The following is a 21,004-nucleotide window of genomic DNA, read 5'->3' as shown; positions in this document are numbered from 1 at the left end:
CGGCTAAAAGGCGTATGGCAGGGGGTGTTAGGACACCAGCCGTCTACACATGAAGTGCTCTACGAAGTTGGGACTAGCATTTATTAAAGTCCTTTATGGTTCGGGGTAAAAACGAATTCCCATATCTATGCGTTCGACAAAACATCTCTCTTAATTTATCACTTCTTTCGGACCTGGAAATATAGTGTGGCTATAATATTATGCTCTCCGTGTCGCTCTTAAAGATATCCATTCTCAATTGTTCAAGCAATCTAAGCCTAGCGCGCAGCCTCCATGATGGGCACCAACTTACCGACGCCGATGACGCCTCCGTTGAGCGGCTTGACGTCCGTCCCCGTCGTAGTCTGGTGGTTGGGCGTCCCCGGCTTCGCCTCCTTCCCCCCTCCGCCCCCTTTGGGCTCCGTCTTCACAACGCCTCCAGCACCCTGATTGCCTCCTCCGGGGGCCGTTGCGGTCGTCACGACCCCATCGCCCCCGCCGCTGGCCGCCACCGCTCCTCCGCCTCCCGCATTGTTGGAGGACGGCGTGGAGGAGGAGGAGGAGGACGACGTGGAGGAGGGCGTGGAGGAGCCGGTGGAGGGCGCCGCGGTGGAGGACTGCGTCGCCTTCTGCTGAGCCAACCGCTCCTGCTTACGGAATTTAGCACGACGGTTCTGGAACCACACCTGGAAAACAAACGGAAAATAAATTCTATATATATACAAGAATAAGATTTTTTGTTTTTTAATAATAACTTTTGAAAATATCCCAAACATTCTTCGATGTCAGCAGGTTTACATGAAGGGAAATGAGCTCTACCGCCCCTATAAATTAACAGTCACAGAAAGGGCCTCCGATGGCCGTAAAATTTGCCACCACTCGTCAAACCAAAAACCAAAAGACCCTCCTGAGAAAATTTACGGGTATATTACCGACAATATTGTGCAACTAGTAAGCAATAAGTGCAACCACACTTATAACCTCGTGTTGCCTGTGAATTTCTTCTCTTCGGCTCGCTGAAGAGGACCTGATTGTGGGCACAATCGAGAGTAACAAAAACAGGTGAACGAGCAAATTGCAAGCTCGGCGTGGACGAGCATCTACAGCGCCAAAGTAGGCAACTAGCTGAACTTAAATGCATAGTGGGAGTTTTATCTCAAGGGGTTGATTTTCTTCCTCGCAGACCACATCGGTGTATCGGTTGATATCGGACAATCATACTCCGCACTGCACTCGCTATGAGGCTGTTGTTCATACCACATTTAAGCATAATTATTATTTTTCAGAATACAGCAGTGTAAGTGATCAAATTCTCTGCTACAAATTGATGCAAATATGTTAAACGGCAAAAATTATCCGTTTCGCATTTAAGCCATTAGCATAATTTCAAATAAGTATTCTACTGTGTCGTGAGAGCATTTATTGACTATTTAAATTGATCGTTTCTGATTGGTGACCAGCCAACAGGTAATGATCGAAGAATCCTAGGTAGTACGAAGGGAGATCTTTCATTTTTAATCACCCAGTTCTCCTCTCTAAGATTATCAAACCCACCTGCATCAGTTTAACCACAATTTACGCGCTAGTTGCTATTCAAAACAATTCACTTCATGCCATAAAAATGACTAAAACCCTTGCGGTGAACACAGCAGGATTTCTGTGGCCCTGAAGAGACGAATATAATTCCTGGGGTTAGTTACTTATTTTAAAAGCAGGAGACTTTAACGAAAGCTTCATTTCATCAAAATATATCCCTTTTAAAAATAAGTAGGAGATTTTCAATAATTGTTATTCTCGTTAATTGTTAATTTGGAGCCTCGCGAGGAAAATTCGAAAATCACTTACGTTTTCCACCGAAGACAACGCTTAAAATACATCAAAGAATGTTAAAAATGAGTCTTGATAAATGAAAATCTATTGCATTAAAATAAAAAAATACTAATTTGAATTTAAATAAAAATATATGCTTCTAATACTTAATAATAATTTTAGGTACTTAATTATAATTTTAGCCTAATGTTTCACAGAAATCACCACACAATCAATTAGTTCTTTTCTAGAGAGATAAATCTACGAGTAAAGTAAGTGTAGTAAGTAAGAGTTAGTAAAGTAAGCAAAATTACAAGCATGAATGGAAATAGGAAAATAAAAATAAACTCAGATGCTAGATGATTAAAACAGTTATTTTGATATTAATTTCAAGTCAACCTACTCATGTCTAATGATTTTTTTTTAACTATAAAGTCTCAATGCATTGTACGCTACAAAACACCATTTTATTCGCGCAGATGTAATGTAATGAGAGAAAAATCAACCTGATGTGTGAGATGGTGATTTGTGAAAAATTAGGGGGTGACACAAGGCAATTTTGGCTTTATTTTATTCGAATTAATGCTTCAATTGTAGTCAATAGTGTGAAAATTATCAATGAAGCATTCATAAAACGTGTGGAAAATGGCATTTATCTAATTCTTTTGGGGGTGAATCTTCTTGAATTAAAATTGTAGAACAGAAAGTAGCGCATGCGAAAAATTTTCTATGGGTGGAGGCACAAGAAGGGGATGAGATGAGCTGCTAGAGAATTATTCGCGGTATCTATTTGTCCCACTGAGAAAGTGATCGTAGAAAAAAGGAGAAGCAAGAAAGAGAGAGAGAGATAATATTTTATACATTAGGTACCTATTACGAGTGAGTGCGTTGAGGTTTGGAGGAGTCGGTCGCCATGGTTTCGTTTGTTTGGGAGGGCGGCCATTTCATCGACCACACGGCCAAGACGAATGAGATGGCGCCCCAACACACAGACAGTGCCCCCCTCTCCCCAATTGCCAAACGAAAACCTCCCCTATCCCACACTAATACGTCACACGTAATACCTACTTCTCACAATTCCCCACTCAACACACACTGCTCTTGCATTCCAACCCAAGCGGGGATCGGATCGGATTGGAGTGGTGGATGGAGTGTAAGCTTCCCACGCCCTGGGTCCGGGTTCAAATCCCGGAGGTGGCTTAGATTGCTCAAAGATTGTCCGATCTCTGCTTGAGAGTTTAGTGGAGAGCTCTTCAAGTACATCACCGCGTCCATCGGATGGGACGTTTAGCCATTGTCTCCTTGGCGCCTTTCGTAAACAGCAGACCAATACCAGCACCGGGTTTCTCTCCACTCTTATTTTCCCTCATGAAGCACTAGCAAACGGTCGCTTCCTTCAACTTCCATATCATATCTATACGGATACAAACAAAGTAAATATTCCAATGGTTAAGGTGAGTTTACAAGTAGCATTTTGCAGATTATCCCCTACCAACACGGACATTCATCTTCCGCTCACAATAAGACCCACTCCCGCTAATTATATCTATAAATGCTCTTCCGTTCTCTTCCTTCCCATCCTTCGCCTACTTGCCATTAAACCCCGTAACGTAGCACACAACGGGGTTGTAAAGAAAAATAAGATTGCACAGGATGTAGCGCAAATGCATTTGTCATAAAGTCTATATTAATTTCGTATGGATTAGTAATGTTTAAGTGATGACTTTTTTCGGCCTTCTGAGCAAACCATAGCTTCATTTTCACAAAACTTAAGTGACTATAATGACTATATTCTTTTGGTAAGAGCAGAACACAAACACCATACCGTAATTTTAAAGCAAATAATGTTTATATGTGCGGTTGAATCTATTTTCCATTCCTTTTCTTCTGATAGTTCAGGTGTGACGCAGTTTCAATATTACCATAATGTATGTGTTTTGGCAGTACAGAAGACACGTGGTTTCAGTGTTGACCTCATCTCACGACAACTACGCCACCTTTTTCACTGCTCTTTTGTTTATGTTTATTTGGCGTAAAAAAATATTTTGGCAATTTCAATAGGAATTAATGACTCTAATTGAAAACGATTATTTTAATTCCAATTTTCTTAATCCAATAAAATATTTTCATAAGCTGGCATTTATAAATATTGTTATTGGAGTAATACCACAAAATTCATAAGCAAGTATAGTGCCAATTATTCTTATTGCTATTTCCCATTACCTTTTTTACGGCGCGGGTGAGCGTGGTGCATAGGGGGCGCAGCCTCTGCCTTCTCCCCCGGTTCGTCGTCCCGACCACGAATATTACAAATGAGGATCCTCAAGTCTGCCTCTAAATGTGTTGTCCCCCACCGCACATTTAAATGGGTTTACAAAAGTCGCCAATCGTGTCGCTGACGGACAAATTGATGCGAGTTTCACGAGGAAATAAGGTATAATTAGCGATTTTAACCTGAAGTTATATACATGATGATGAGATATATCAATTTCAATACTTTTTAATTCTATTCCTCGCAATTACAAACATTATTATACAAAATATGGAAAAAAGTGGATCTTAATTCACTCATCACCGCGGGTATTTTTGAAAACCGATTAAAATGCGACCAAAGTGGCAACAGAAATCAGCCTTCTGTGGGATGAAATTGGGACTCATCTTTGCAGCCCCCTCGGTCCCGACTACGGGTTAGCTTGTCGCATCGCCGGCGGCATTTGTTTTCCTCCCCCTTCCCTCCCCCGATACCTCCGTAGTAATACGTGGCGTTCGTTAGACTTATGAGGCGAGTGTTTCGGGAATCTGGACTCATCAGATTCGGGTTTTCCAATGCCGCTTGGAGCAGAGAGAGATTTTCCGTGGTGGAGAGGGGATGCATGCCATTTGCGGTCCACGCTAATGTCCGATTCGCCTCGTCCACAGCCACCGGGTTATCGGAGGATCGAGTTTTCGGTGGGGTTATGGATTTTGATGTTATTGTACGAATGCTGAGAGCGTGGTCATTAATATCACGCTTGCTCCTTTCCGAGAAAGGTACTCGTCACTCTTGAAATGCATGAAAATAGTTCAAGGGTTAAGTAAATTCTGATGCTTTTCCGGCGAATATATTCAAAAAAGGCTATTCGGGCTTCCAGCCGGGTGGTCTCCCTCCATTCTGCCGACGTTTCGGAACACGAGTCGGGTTCCATCCTCAGGGCTAATGGTGAGTGGATGAAGTTTGCCAGCTTATTTACTTTTCAGTTGGTTGTTGGTTGGTTGGTTGTTGGTTGGTTGGTTGTTGGTTGGTTGGTTGTTGGTTGGTTGGTTGTTCAACCAACTGAAAAGTAAATAAGCTGGCAAACTTCATCCACTCACCATTAGCCCTGAGGATGGAACCCGACTCGTGTTCCGAAACGTCGGCAGAATGGAGGGAGACCACCCGGCTGGAAGCCCGAATAGCCTTTTTTGAATTAGTTCAAGGGTTCATTATAAATTCGTCCATACGCAAACACAAAGTAATACAAGCCTAAGATAGATATACACACGGCATCCCTCTTTTTCTCCATATCATTCACTCATTTATATTACAAAGGTTTTTGAGAAGTAGGTACCGTGTCGAGTGCTAATATCGTAAAAGTAACACAAGCAGGTGAAATGTTGTGGAATGACATCCTGTAAGTATTAAAAAATAATAGAGATGGAAATCCAACGAATGTTGGATTATTCTTGTACTTGATAATAACCTAACGGTTGAAACGCGTCGTACTCTAAATAAACCAGTGAAAAAATGCCATCCCTATTTTCTTTTAATACTTGCTAATATCGCAATAATGCGTCGACTTCTCTTTTTAATTCACCAGATTTAAAAAGGTAGCGAAGGAAGAGCGCGAGCATTGTTTCACAGGATCTACCCTTCCGAAAGTCGTGCTGACAGCCATGAAGGAAGTTTTGGCTGTCCAGAAAAATCATAATATTGCTAGCGACGATTATTTCGAGGATCTTGCCTGTAATCGGTGTTAATGAATTTGGTCGACAATTTCCTGGGCCATTCCTGCTTCCATTTTTGAACATCGCACAGTGGTCCGAAATCGGAAAAAGCCGGACAAAAGTCCAAAATGGCTTTTTTTGAGGTAGGGACCTGAAACTTGGCACAAATACTCACAAATGATGGTTGATTATGGATTTGTATGCCATTTTTCATAATTTTGATCCGTTGTTGAGATACAGCCGCTCAAACATGACCAATTTTCAAAAACTCGCGCGAACTCGCTTTTCTCCGAAAATCTTTGAACTTAAGCAGGTGGTGTTGCAGTTGTATGATTTTTATGGAATAAAAAACACAATATTCCTTTGATAAGATGCTTTGGCCATATTGTTCATGATTTTTGAAGATTTTGGTTCACATTTACATAGTTTTACAACACAAAATGGCGTACCCATTTTTCGCGTGAAATTTCAAATAAAGTAGACATTATCTTTCGTTTACGAAATATGGTAATCGGGAAATTTACATCACAGTGTGAAGTAGACATTTATTAAGAATACTGCGAAGAAATCTTGGAAAAAAGTTTGCGACCACGGAAATGAGAGCGATTTTTCGATCGCGCATCAAGTCTGAGCTACGCCACGCGGGACTCTGAGGCTTGGTAACTGCGGGCGATTTATCAAGTTTTTTTCAGAATTGCTTCGTAAAAATCGCCATTTGAAGCATGGCACATAGTCAATATTGACCTTAAACACTATTACCATGATAATGGATCGATCGATTAACGGTGTAACGCATTACTCTAGTGAAGATGGTAAGGATTAGATTTTTGTCCGTACCATTCTACGTTCACGAAGTATGCTTCGGATATTGACGTATTCTTAAGAGATTCGGTTGGCATGCGAAATAAAGAGAAGTAAACAGCTTCTGGGAAAGGCAACGACCTATATTCTTTGTCCTAACCAGTAGCTACCCTCCCTTTTCAACCCTCGCCGAGGAGGGTCGCGCGGATAGTGGCGTTTTATGACCACGCAAGGCCTTTAAAGGCAAAGGTATGTAAAGGGTCCTTCTACACGGGTTTTTACTTTTTGATGTCACCATACACTAGGAGAATGTTTGAAGGAGAAAGAAAAGATAACATCTTATCCTTGAATTCATAATTAAATATTATATTAAAATGGTAAATAAAGAGTTAAATTGATTTTGTCAAATTTCACTTTTCATCCATCGTTATACAGCATACAAGAAACACGTTTGATAAATGCAAAAATCATTATGAAATCAACACTTGCGTTTTTAAAGTTTGGAACCTGTTTTTTAAATTCGTAGTGGTATATTTCAATAAAAAAACAATGTAGCATTAATGGATTACCAATCGTTAGCTCTAAATCTTATGAATTAATTTAATGCGGAGTTATAAAAAGGAATATAAAGAGGATACATACTTCGAAATTCACCTTTTACTTCGCTTTTTTTATGAGATTTTACATTGTCTTTTTTCATTTACGGTAATTCAACTTTCAATCCCCGAATGAACTGTCGTCACTGATGTCCGAGTCCTCTTCTTCAACATTATCCAAAGTCTACCAGATCTCTTAAATCTTTAGCTAGGTCAGCTAATTTAGCTTGAGATACGGTATCTTCTAAGCTCAATGCCTTCTCTCTGTCTCCTCCTTGTTTGTCGTCACCTCGAGCCCCAAGTGTGTTTGGTCCGCCTCTTTAGTCCTTAGCGTCCTAAGCGAAGGGGCCATGTGCTTCGCTCTGCATTTATTTTTTATTATTTTTTTCTGGACAGCAATCAACGAATATAGGATTCCTTATAAACAGTCAGCGTATACCAGGACCCCTTCGAAATATTTTCTCGTCTCTTGAGGGACCTTCTAAACCACGAGCTTCAGTCCCTTAGAGTCATTCAAGCTATGTGGTGTATTTTCAGGCAGTGTGTTGATATTTTCATCGTGTGTACTTCCTGTGTGTGGTATTTTTTATAACTCGGGATCCTACGAAAAGGCAATAGTATTGAAAAGCAAAAAAGTGACTCGGAAGTCTGATTTTGTTTTAAGTTATTGGAAATTCATTGGTGGGGTTAATTTCAACGCAAAGACGTACGTCAACTTGCAGTTTTATTTTGGAATCGGTGAAGAAAGGTCGTGTTTGTTGCCCTAGTGACGTGTCGTGCTCTAGTGCAATTCTGAAATTCATCTAGCCCAGTGATTTAGTTCGACCTTTATTGAATTATCACTAATAATTACTATCTATTCTCGGAGTTGGACGGAACTGTGATTTTCCAGCTTGAAAATTTTTAAGGTAAGTTGTACCAATTTCCATACCAAATATACGTGTGTTTGCCTACTTCTTAAACAATGTGTTATATCACTTTTAGATTATCATCATGGCAATTATCATTTTGATTTGTTTTCTAGGGTAGCAATGGATTCATATAAAATAAATCGTTCTGAGTTGCATAATAAAATATTAGAAATGAATCGTAAAACATCAGGCGAGAAAAAAGTACTCTTACTGGATTTTTTGTCGCGGAGACTGAATGTCCAGAGCTATGAGGAAGCTGTTGATGGTCTCCGAGAGTTTCTTAGGTTGGAATTTTGGCTATATTACGAAAAATTATGGAACAAATGTTGCCGTAATAATAAACGATTTTTATTGCGAAGTAAGGAATGGCTCGCGGAGCCAATAATTATCCCTGAATCTGTCCGTCAATACTTTCCTGGTTCCTCAAAGGCAACAGGTATCTATTATATTTACGTTATGTTTTGAACTTTTAAAGTAAATTTAATTTCTGAATATCAATACTTATTTCATATGTAATGCATTCTATGTACCACTCTATATCCTACTATTATTTCTTTGTTAGGTTCATTAGGGCGGCCCGAGAAAGACTTTACTTCTTCGTGTTTCAGATCTAAGAGAAGAAAAGTTCAGAACATAAAAAGTACTTCTTCAGTAGCTGAGCTGGCATTAGCCACCACCCTTGGTTTAAGGGAGGAAGGAAATGCTGCAGCCGCGGATTTAATAACGGAAGTTACTACAACAACTCCAACGAGAGCTAAGAAAGTTCTTAGTAAGTGGAGGAAGAGTGATGAGGCGCAAAAGCAAATGTCTCCAGAGGAGGCATTATCTCTTATCATCACCATTGGACTGACCAAAAGTCAATATAATGTGTTACGATTCTCCGCTCGCACTCACAAGCATTTTTTGTATCCCAGCTACGCACGGGTGTTAACAGCAAAAATAGCTGCATACCCACAAGATATACGCATAACAGAGAACGAGTGCGAAGTTAGCCTACAATCCTTGCTAAACCACACAGTATCGAGGATATTGGAGTGCGAATCAACTGCTCCTGCGTCCAGCAAGGTGAACTGCACGATGATATGCAAATATGGATTTGACGGGAGTTCGGGCCATTCCCAATACAAACAGGGTTGGGTAAAGGCGGATTCTTCGGATGAATATTTATTCATGAGCTCCCTGGTACCACTTCGTTTGGTGAATGACGAAAATGGTATGAGTTTAAGGCGTTTCAAATTCCATATCTTGCTTATTAATGTTAAAATTGATAACTCAATTCCAACTCTGCTGTTTTAGATGAAATAATATGGAAAAATCCTCGCCCATCGTCAACAAGATTTTGCCGGCCTATCCGCCTACGGTGGTTGAAGGAAACAAAGGAAGTTGCTGTTGAGGAAAGCAAATACATACAAAGGCAGATTGACGGCCTGAAAAATTGGAGCAATAGAAATTACTCAGTCAACTTCAGCTTGTTGCTTACAATGATAAATGGAAAGGTAAGAAAAATTCATGCTTATATCGTGATAGTCTGGAATATTTTAAAGTTTATGGATTAAAATTAATGAATGACGATTATTTTAGGTATGCAATGCATTGACTGATAACCCGAGTATGAGGTGCTACATCTGCGGAGCAACAGCTGCAGAGATGAATAATTTGATGGCATTAAGGAATCGACCTGTAGATGTGACAAAATATTCCTTCGGATTGTCAACCTTGCATTGCTATATCCGGTTTTTTGAATGCTTGCTACACATATCGTACAGGCTGGAGTTCAGAAAGTGGCAGGTAAGAAAGAATGCAAACAAGCTTGAATCTAGTTCAACGGTGAAAATGCCTTTAAATTACGAGAAAAATTCTTTACAGGCTCGAGGTAATCTCAAAACGCTACTAACGCAGAGGAAAATAAGCATTCAGAAGGCTTTCAAGGAAAGGATGGGGTTAATCGTTGATGTTCCCAGACCTGGATCTGGTAACACAAATGACGGTAATTCGGCCAGGCGCTTCTTCGATTCCCCAGAATTGGCCGCTGATTTGACAGGTAATTGAGCAAACGTGCTCTGCATTAGGAAAACATATGTTTTAGCATAACTTCACGCATATATTTGAATATAAAAATAGGAAAGTAAAATGTGCCATTAGCAGTAAATTAATTATCTTCTTTTAATTACAGGTATCAATGTTGATCTAATAAAAAAAATTTCCATCATTCTGAGGGCAGTATCAAGTGGCATAACACTAAACTATATAGCTTTCTCGGACTACTGCCAGAGAACTGCAGAGCTGTATGTTAAACTCTATCCGTGGTATTATATGCCAACCACGGTGCATAAGGTACTGCTGCATGGAAGCGAAATTGCAAAAGAAGCGATTCTTCCCCTGGGGCAACTTTCAGAAGAGGCACTGGAAGCTCGGAATAAGGACACACGTACATTCCGCATGAGATTTAGTAGGAAGCACTCCAGAGAGGCCACAAACGACGACCTATTCAAAAGACTGCTGTTAACGTCTGATCCATTTCTTTCCTCTACACTGACATCAACTCGGAGAAGACCAAAGGAAATGCCGAAATATTTAAGAGATCTGCTGATTTTGGATGATGTTGAAGAAGAGGACTCGGACATCAGTGACGACAGTTCATTCGGGGATTGAAAGTTGAATTACCGTAAATGAAAAAAGACAATGTAAAATCTCATAAAAAAAGCGAAGTAAAAGGTGAATTCCGAAGTATGTATCCTCTTTATATTCCTTTTTATAACTCCGCATTAAATTAATTCATAAGATTTAGAGCTAACGATTGGTAATCCATTAATGCTACATTGTTTTTTTTATTGAAATATACCACTACGAATTTAAAAAACAGGTTCCAAACTTTAAAAACGCAAGTGTTTGATTTCATAATGATTTTTGCATTTATCAAACGTGTTTCTTGTATGCTGTATAACGATGGATGAAAAGTGAAATTTGACAAAATCAATTTAACTCTTTATTTACCATTTTAATATAATATTTAATTATGAATTCAAGGATAAGATGTTATCTTTTCTTTCTCCTTCAAACATTCTCCTAGTGTATGGTGACATCAAAAAGTAAAAACCCGTGTAGAAGGACCCTTTACATACCTTTGCCTTTAAAGGCCTTGCGTGGTCATAAAACGCCACTATCCGCGCGACCCTCCTCGGCGAGGGTTGAAAAGGGAGGGTAGCTACTGGTTAGGACAAAGAATATAGGTCGTTGCCTTTCCCAGAAGCTGTTTACTTCTCTTTATTTCGCATGCCAACCGAATCTCTTAAGAATACGTCAATATCCGAAGCATACTTCGTGAACGTAGAATGGTACGGACAAAAATCTAATCCTTACCATCTTCACTAGAGTAATGCGTTACACCGTTAATCGATCGATCCATTATCATGGTAATAGTGTTTAAGGTCAATATTGACTATGTGCCATGCTTCAAATGGCGATTTTTACGAAGCAATTCTGAAAAAAACTTGATAAATCGCCCGCAGTTACCAAGCCTCAGAGTCCCGCGTGGCGTAGCTCAGACTTGATGCGCGATCGAAAAATCGCTCTCATTTCCGTGGTCGCAAACTTTTTTCCAAGATTTCTTCGCAGTATTCTTAATAAATGTCTACTTCACACTGTGATGTAAATTTCCCGATTACCATATTTCGTAAACGAAAGATAATGTCTACTTTATTTGAAATTTCACGCGAAAAATGGGTACGCCATTTTGTGTTGTAAAACTATGTAAATGTGAACCAAAATCTTCAAAAATCATGAACAATATGGCCAAAGCATCTTATCAAAGGAATATTGTGTTTTTTATTCCATAAAAATCATACAACTGCAACACCACCTGCTTAAGTTCAAAGATTTTCGGAGAAAAGCGAGTTCGCGCGAGTTTTTGAAAATTGGTCATGTTTGAGCGGCTGTATCTCAACAACGGATCAAAATTATGAAAAATGGCATACAAATCCATAATCAACCATCATTTGTGAGTATTTGTGCCAAGTTTCAGGTCCCTACCTCAAAAAAAGCCATTTTGGACTTTTGTCCGGCTTTTTCCGATTTCGGACCACTGTGCATCGGTGTAGCGTTTGTAATTTTCCAATCCATAGGCATCTTTCCTTCAGGCAATGAATTCTTGAATATTATCTCTAAGAACGGTTCAATCTATGGCATACATTCTCTTAACGTTTTTCTCAATCTATCCCATGCCAGTTCTTCCACCTCCCTGAGCCTCCTCTTCCCCGTATCTTTCTTGATATGCCCTGAGAAATTCTCCTTTGGTCTTCATCTGGGGACTTTTTCTTGAAATTTTCCATCCATTACGTTTCCCACATAACTGCTGCGTCTCATTACATCCGACGTATTTTCTTCGTCGTATAGTGGTCCAAAGTGTCTTTCCTTCTCCCATTCTTCTTCTTACCTCTCCCTTTCTCAAAATAGTTCATTATTAAGAAATTGTTTATTATCATTGGTCACAGCCGCACAGAGCTCACTGTATGGCCATTCTCTTCATTAATAAATAATATTTATATGGAGGATAATATGGTAAATATAATGCTTTTACTCCATGATCCAATGAAATTCCGTGATCAAATTAATTCATGACTGTGCACAACGAACTAAAAAAACTTAACTTTTCATGAAAGTTGCCAACTCACTAAATATGGGCAAAAGTATGAAATTACAAGTAGCTGTTTTTGAAGTAAACCGATTATGCTTCCTATAGTCTGCCAAATAACTACAAAGATGTGAAGATAATTATCGAACTGCACGCTTAATACTACGAAAACTATAATGTGTTTTACCATTTAAATTCCTCGTCCGGAACCCCAACCCAACTGAAATAATAAGGCAACAATTGGTCAATTTTAATCCCATAACAAACATTAATGGCTATTTTATCCTTCTTTTAAGCATCCCAATGATCTCGATGAGTATTTGTTTTGGTTACCACAGCCAACCACATCCTCTTTAAATCGCCTGCCCATGGCGACGGACATCTCCGCAAGAAATAATCTCTCTCCATCATCCACTGGGCGTATCCTCGACATCACTGATTGCACGGCCACGAAGGAAGACTGAACGCGGATGATGTATGTACGCCCCACGTTTTCGCTTTTCGCAGATAGAGAGCGCACTAATTCCCTCCAGAAAGTGTCGTTGCCCCCCCGTAAACCATCGTCGCCCCTGTGATTATGTATGCCCAACGTGGATTTTTACAAATCGAGCGTTCGCCATTGGCCGAATTGCGACCGCGCTCCCACTAGACGACAGCAAAGGGAAAACTGCACGAGGCAATGTTTCGGCTGCGCCCTTGGTCTCGCATCCACGCACAGCAGAGAGGCTGCTAGTGGGTTTGATGCTTTGCTTAGATTATTTCTCGTATTCTGTAACGTGCCTGAGACCAAATGTAAGCAAGAGTGGGAATGATGGCGGCTTAGCAACCAAAAGCCGATGCCAACGATGGAACTCCGAAATCCGTAATATTAAAATAAATGGAAAAAGTTAGTAATTTAAATACTTATACTTTTATTTCTGCTTGAAGTTAGTAATTTGAACCCGAGAAACTTTTCTGCAACTTATAATTTTAATACTAATACTTGAACCCAAAATTCCGTTTTTATTATGGCCAGCGGAAACAGTTAGCAAATTAAATATTTATCAATATAATTCGTTCAAACCTGGATACAATCATTATTCCGGAGCGTTAAATTTAATAGGAATAAAAAATTCAACCGTAGCAAGAATAAAAGATGAAAACCAACGCTATCGTCGCAGTCAGTAAATCAGTCCCATCAGATCCATCACGTGATTAAGGCTAATCCAATTTCATTCTTGGCGCATACGCAGAGACCGTTGCACACTAAATGTATACATATTCCTCTGAGGCCTCTACTTCGATGTGCTATTCCAGAGATAAAATAATTTGCCGCCCGGAGAAGCGTTTATAACCGGCCGACAAACGAAATTGTACCCAAGATGAATGTTAGGCATTATTTTTACACGAGGGAAAAGGAGGAACAACCGAGTAGTGACTAGTTTTGGAAAATCAGTGCATATGATAAAGTGGATGTGAAAATATTTTATTTAAGATCATTCCATATTACATGAAAATAAGAAAACGATTAAACTCAACCAGAACTTATCCTCCTGCCTACACAAATTATCCTACGTAAACAAAAATCAAAAATTTTACGCTAGCGTATAATCTGTCTGACCGGTTTCGCTAACTATGCAACAGTGACTTCAATTTGGCAAACTTTAGTAAATTTGAGCTCGCGGATTTCTACCTGACATTTATGTTACTTTTCACAACGAGAGAGGTTGGGAAATACAACCGCAATTCATTCCAATCAGACGATGTATCAAATTATATATATTTCTCGGTTTGCCACCGAAACAGCCTCTGAAAACAGTCATCTATCGCCACTGAAGGCATTTGAAATACGTAGTTAATTAAACAGAGATAATGCGTGACAAGGGGTTTCATAAATGCACAATCATCCAATTCTCCCGACTCAGGTGTCATTCAAAACACAATTGAAACGAACTGAAAACGATTATGAAGAGAAAGGAAGGCTCGCTATAAACGGAAGAATGGAAAGATAATTGCATTTCAAACTGTTTAACGAAAGGGAAGTAAACCAATTATTAATTCACGCTCAAACCTCGCGAGCATGGCAACGTTGCTTAAAATCAGCTTTCGGTGTTACGGTCGAAATAAGCTAAGAGAGAAAAAACTTACTCATTGACATAAATGGGAAGCCTATCATTATCACAGTGACTAATTACCCACCACCATGACTGATTATTGCTCACCTTTTTCTGAAAAATTTATCGGGGGCGGTTAAAATAAATATCCGACAAATGCATTAGGAACGCATCGGCGTGTATGTGGTGAGTTCAGAACGCACCTAAATCATCTTAAATATTTTTGCACAGAAGAACTTGTTTGTTTACGTCTAAGTAACCAAGATCAAGAAGGATATTGTATCGGATAAATAAAAAAGTCTATTAAACTATGTGAATACTCAATTAACCATCTCCACACGTATTATCACAAAAGAGTACAGGAGATGAAAACGGAAATAAATTAACTATCAAACATACAGACGTAGTGCCTATGACAGAACCCTAAAATTCGTCCATATTTGATCAAAGAAAACAAATTACAGCGCGTAACTAGCGAAATAATATACACGCATATACTCATTACTAGTGTTAGTTAAGGTACGATGTACGATGAAAGAGTACGATGAACATGTTTGAGTTATGTGAGATACTTGTTCTTATTGATAGCGCTACTCAGCACCAAAAATGTTTCGCGCTAAAAAAGAAAAAAGCACAGCATTAAAGACAAATGGCCTTCAAGAATTCTGAATTCCGAGAATTGAAATAAAGTGTGGAGAGGCTCTCCAATGGTTAAGAGAGCGAACGTCCCAACATTAAAGTGATGCATAAGGCTGAGAAAGGAAAATCTGTGGTCTCCCGAATGCTCACAATTTTGAAAAACTCTTGACTTTAATATAATTTTGGTGGGGTAAGAGAGAATGCATCCGGGAATTCCTCAAAAGGTGTGGTATAACGATTTTTAGTCCGTGGAAAAGAGGAGACCTATCAACACAAGTAAAAGTGCTTGGAGAAAAGCTACGTGATATTGGTTGCAATTTGCCACTGAAACTCCCTTTCTTCCATTCCCACCTTGATTATTTACCTGAAAACTGTGGTTCTGTAAGCTATGTGTGCGGTGAAAGGATTAACCATCATTAATCTGCACTTCGATATAAAGGGTTGTTGTGCGGAATCAATGCTCATCGGCCACCAGGGGCGCAGCTAGGAATTAAGGTTGGGGGGGGGGGGGGTGTTCAGGTGCAACTAATACCGGGGTGTGTGGGGGTATTGAATACCCACCAGGATAAGCGGTAGGTGCGAGATTAATAGATTGCGGAATTTTAAGAAAAATTGTGAGTTTTACGTCTTTCTGAGGGATATTTTATTCATCCTTGCACTATTCTATTAGTAATATCAATCTAATTAGGTAAAATGGATTAAACTTAAAAATTTCTCTGAGCTCTGGGGAGGGGGGTAGGGTTCATCCCAAAAAACCACCCCCCTCGCTGCACCACTGTCGGCCACCGTCTTTTCTTCCCTATGACGATAATATCGACATTACTCTCCATAGTTTTCATTCCTTTGGTTCATGTTCTGTATATTCCCGTTTATTTATCACTAAATGTCATTCCGGCGCAAAGATTTTCTTCTTCAATATGATTCGATGGTAGCTATAATATAATGTAGCTATATTGAAAAGTGGAGAGTCAGAGGACAGATGACCCTGGGCCAGTGATCTTCTCAGCAGAGGTTTCGCCAGTAGTTATGGCAAGGGGAAAAAAAAGTCGGTGGGGCTGAAGCCCCTCTGTCAATCCCCCCTGGCTATGTAACTGGCAGCTAGTAGAATCTGTAACGTAAAACCATCTTGCATAAATGAACATGAACATGACGGTGACGCCATATTAATTTCCATTTTTAGAGGAATATTGCAACGGCGACATTTCATTTAGGAGTAAAAATGATCCTCAAATGTGCCTGATATTTATTATATAACTTAATTGAACATTTTTATAATGCATACGAGCACATAGCTGCTTAATTTAAATTGACAAGGTTAAAATTTTACCCCGATATCAAGAAAATACCACCGGACTTGAAAGGGTAGAATCAAAGCAGTGTTATTGTATTAATGATCTTGTTTACCTTTAAATACTTTAGGAATAAAATAAAATTTTAAATAAAAATCAAACAGTTTGCTAGAAAATCTCTGCTTGTAGGTAATTAAATTAAGATGCTGTCCATAAGCTGGCGTTAGAGGCAGGTTAAAATACTTTATTACAGCGTTAGTATCGATAGCTGATGGATGCAATTTTGAAAAAAACACGCAATATTTTGGGGCTTCTTTCGAAAAGCAAAAAATAATGGTCCATTCAATCACAACGAGAGATATTGAATGCCCCTGATCATGTCAAAACGACCAACAGCCAACTGAGTGCCAACCTTAACTGTTGGCGAAAGAGAAATAAAAACAGAGGAGATAAAACATTGTGTTGAGAACGTTGTAAAAAACAGCTCATTCGAGCGAAAAATTCATTTGCTTACAACACGCGATGCGATGCTCATCTGTGCCTCCGACGCTAATGCAACCTAACCGCCATAATCCCATTCGCACTCTCTCGCAATGTCCGCCATCTTTCTCAACCCGGCCGTGATTCCTCACTCCCTCACGGGCGGCGCTGATTGGAAACGACGGCGACGATTCATTTGGTGAGGAGGGAGGGGGTAAAAAAAAAGAACGACGCCCCGCACATGGAATAAAAAAGAGAGGGCGTGTTTTTTCAGGAGTGGGTTGGGGAAGGGAGGGGCGTGGGGAATATTATTCGGAAATGCAAAGGGGCAGATGCGAAGGGGTGGTTTGGTGGAAGAGATGAAGGGCGAAAAATGATCGCGAAATGAAAAACGCACTTCATTCCATTACGTCTGCTAGAGTATTCCTCTCCGCACTCCTCTTGAACGAAGGCACGGAAAAAATCCCCGATTTCGCTCGGTGAAACAGGGGAAAATACAAGTTGCTTCGGAAAGGTTCGGCTTACAGAAAAAACTAAGCAATAAATGTAAAGAAGAATTAATGAAAAATCAACCTCGCTAATAAATAGGGCGTTTATATGAAATAATAGCGCGTTTAAAAGTTTCACAGAAGCATTGGCAACTTACACACTAAGCAACCACTTTTCAGGAAAAAAATAAGAGACTATTTTTTGTTTTGAATCAGAGTTGAAAGTATGTGTAGCCTTAGTTCAATAGAAGTGTCAATGACAGCTTCAGGATGGAAAGGAAAAAGGAACGCGAGGCTAGTTATTAATCACACACTTGAAAAAATATAATTTCCTCTGGACTTACTTATCTCCATCTGCGCTCCTCCCAAATAGAATTTTATCGCTTCTACTTACGGGATCAACTGGCTCTGATTCGGGTGTCTTCGTTGAATAAAATATTCCTTTTACACCCCAGTTTATATCGATGAAATGAGCGAAAAATTTCTATTTTTTCAGAGTTTCATAACCAATAAAATAGTAGAAAATGCATTGATTACCTTAAATTCCTACTACTACGCTTTGGAAATGAAAATAGTAGATATTGTCTCTCAGCAAGTCACGAATCTGGTGTAAAGGCATATTCCGCTCACTGCGGTTGGGGAATGAACATCACTCTATTGTATTGTTGCGTTTGCCACCAGGTGGTGCCGTATTTAGCTGAAAATAATAGCTGGTGCGGGTTTGCAGCTATGACGAGGTGATTATTATGGCTACTCGATACATCCTTCAATGGGCATTAAAATAATCGCTCCTCCGCCAGCCCTGCGATGGAATCCATGAACAAAATGCCCTGAAATGTAATCCTTCTGTAGCGAGAAATAAATTTTGGAATTTGGGTTCTCACCCCGGGCAAAGACTTGGGTCACTCTTTATTGCAGAGTCATGGGTGGGGACTGGAACTAAATATCATCAAATGCATGGCTGTACCTACATCACTTGCGCAGGACGCCTAACTCATAACGTCTTATATATATTAAGGGCCAATTTCCTATTGGACTGAAATAGAAATTCGATAAAATGCCATAATGTGTGCATCTTATACCATTAATAAGTTCCTGTTATAGGTTGTAGTAAAAAAGCAAGGTAACTGAGGATGACGCCGCTGCGTCGAAATTAGTCGTACCGCGTAAATAAATTGGTGGTTTAATACAAAGTTTGTTCGTTTTTATTCATGATGCCCCTAATAAGGGAGTAAGTATAGGAGAGTGTAAGCATTAACATAATATCCCTCAGAAAGACATAAAACTAACAATTTTGAACCATTTATCTTTAAAAATTTCTGGGGGAGGGCTCTCGTACCTCCCGCTTATCCTAGCGGGTATACCACACACCCCAGGTCTAGTTGCACCTAAAACCTCCCCTAGCCTTAATTCCTAGCTGCGCCCCTGGGAAGGACATTATTTAATGTATACTAGATGAGCCCACCGGTACTTGTAAATAGTAAAGTGTTGTGCGAGTGAAACCAAGCGAGTGAAACCTTTTAAATTCTGTAACTTCAGTGGATGGGATAGCAATCTGCTCCTTAGCAAAACTTGGAAGAAACTTTTTCACGGAAATCATTCTTAAGCCCTTAACACAGCTTCAGCCAATCGGAACAAACACCACTACCAACAATGGGGAACATGCAAGAAATTTGTTCATCATGCTAGTAAGTCTTATTGAATAGACAATTTTCTCACGAGTCCAAATATATAAGCCAAAACTCTTCTAGAACTCCACAAACGTCATTAAATGCTTATTAAAAGTGATAGAATATCGCTTGATGTCACAAGGCCTTGAAACGCCCTCTGACGTCATCGCACGGTACACCGTTCACTTCACTAAGAGAGTAGAAGGGCAGACTCTTGATTGCAATGTATCGAAGTAAAAATCATCAACGAGCTTTCTAGTAGTTCCTCAAAGGACAAGTTGACTTAATAGGGATTTAAGAAATCACAATACGACAGTTTACTTTTGGTCGACTTCCATATGGCGGCTGATTTTCTGAAAAATAGTGATTGCTTCCAAATCTCACCAAATAATGATAATAATAATAAATCTCACCAAACCACCCTTCATTTGTTTCAATAACGCCTTGACAACCCAGCATATTCACAATCTGATGTTTGACGTTACAACAGCAATTATTTTCGCCAAATTTGCATTTGAGCCCTCGTAGATCAATTTTCTATCCACTTCCTCAGTCTGTCATCAGAGGATACCGTGCCGTGACGTCACGCTCCGATGACGTCGTGTTTTCAAGCAGCCGATCAAGATTAATTTTCAAAGACTCATAACTCAGCTGAAAAACATTATTCATCCGCGAAATTTTCGACGAGTACATTTGAGATAGGGAGCTTCTTATTCTAGTCCTTTGAGAAAATTGTGAATGTTCCCCATTCAGGGTATACAAGCTTGGCCCTAACCACATTGAATAAGGTGCCTCCTTAGCTCAGAGGTTAGAGCACTGGTCTTGTAAACCAGGGGTCGAGAGTTCAATTCTCTCAGGAGGCAAAAATTTTGCTTACATTTAACGGCTCTCGTGGGAATTACGTTTTCGTTAGTTTCACAAAAGAAACTCACTAGGACTCCTTCAACCTGCTTTTTGCTGACCCCAGTGGCGGCGGGGCACATTTCTCGCCTGCCAAACTGGAGGGGTCGCGGGTTCGAATTCTGCCTGTTTAGACTACCCCAACGCAGGGCGTGGTTGATTGTCGTCGTGTTACTTATAGTAACCCTCCCATTCCACTGTAAAGGCCATATAGTACTGTTTTCGAGGTCATGAATATAAATAAATTAGAGAAGAAAAGTATTTCCCCATAATATTAAAAGAGGCCATTGAGATCGTGAAAAGACTTGAACAGGGAAGATGGATAATAACTCGACAGCGCTTGGGAAAGAATTATTCCACGCAAATTTGAGGATGTAATCTGATTGGACGAAGAAATTTCCCGGTTTTGGCACTAAAGTTCCCTGCATAGGAAGAGAATCTAACGATTTGATCGTTGAATCATTCTTCCTCATGGAACGATTCTCCAAAGTTGTTAGAATAGCAATGGCTGATGCCTGGTTTCGTTAGTAGTAGGACCCGCCCGCCTCTGTGACGGTGCGGGATTCCTCGTCCCCTCCCTTCCTTCCCTATCTACTCCCAGGAGGCGTCGTCAGGCTCCTATCGCGGCGGCGCCTCCTTCCTTTCTCCTTCCCTTCCTCCCCCCTCCTGCGGTGCAGAGTTGATAAGCTTATAGCTTGAGATCTTGGCCCAGGTTGTAACCCCGCGAGGCCGCCCAAGGGTTTCGTATCCATTGCA

General features: G+C 40.0%; 1 protein-coding gene and 1 non-coding gene across 2 annotated transcripts in view; one reads left to right on the top strand and one right to left on the bottom strand.

The window, feature by feature from the left end:
- Positions 1-257: 257 nt before the first annotated feature.
- Positions 258-21,004, bottom strand: part of LOC124162571 (GS homeobox 2-like) — a 177,738-nt gene continuing 156,991 nt past the window's right edge. The window contains exon 3 of the mRNA XM_046539150.1: positions 258-665. Within this exon, the coding sequence (XP_046395106.1) occupies positions 258-665 (408 nt within the window). The remainder of the gene's footprint in view (positions 666-21,004) is intronic.
- On the top strand, positions 20,139-20,211 carry Trnat-ugu. Its single transcript has one exon. It is a non-coding gene; the product is annotated as a tRNA-Thr (tRNA).

The sequence above is a fragment of the Ischnura elegans genome, chromosome 7, assembly GCF_921293095.1.
Source record: "Ischnura elegans chromosome 7, ioIscEleg1.1, whole genome shotgun sequence".
Lineage (NCBI taxonomy): Eukaryota > Metazoa > Arthropoda > Insecta > Odonata > Coenagrionidae > Ischnura > Ischnura elegans.
The sequence above is the reverse complement of the archived record's forward strand: the minus strand, read 5'-3'. Positions and strand labels throughout refer to the sequence as shown.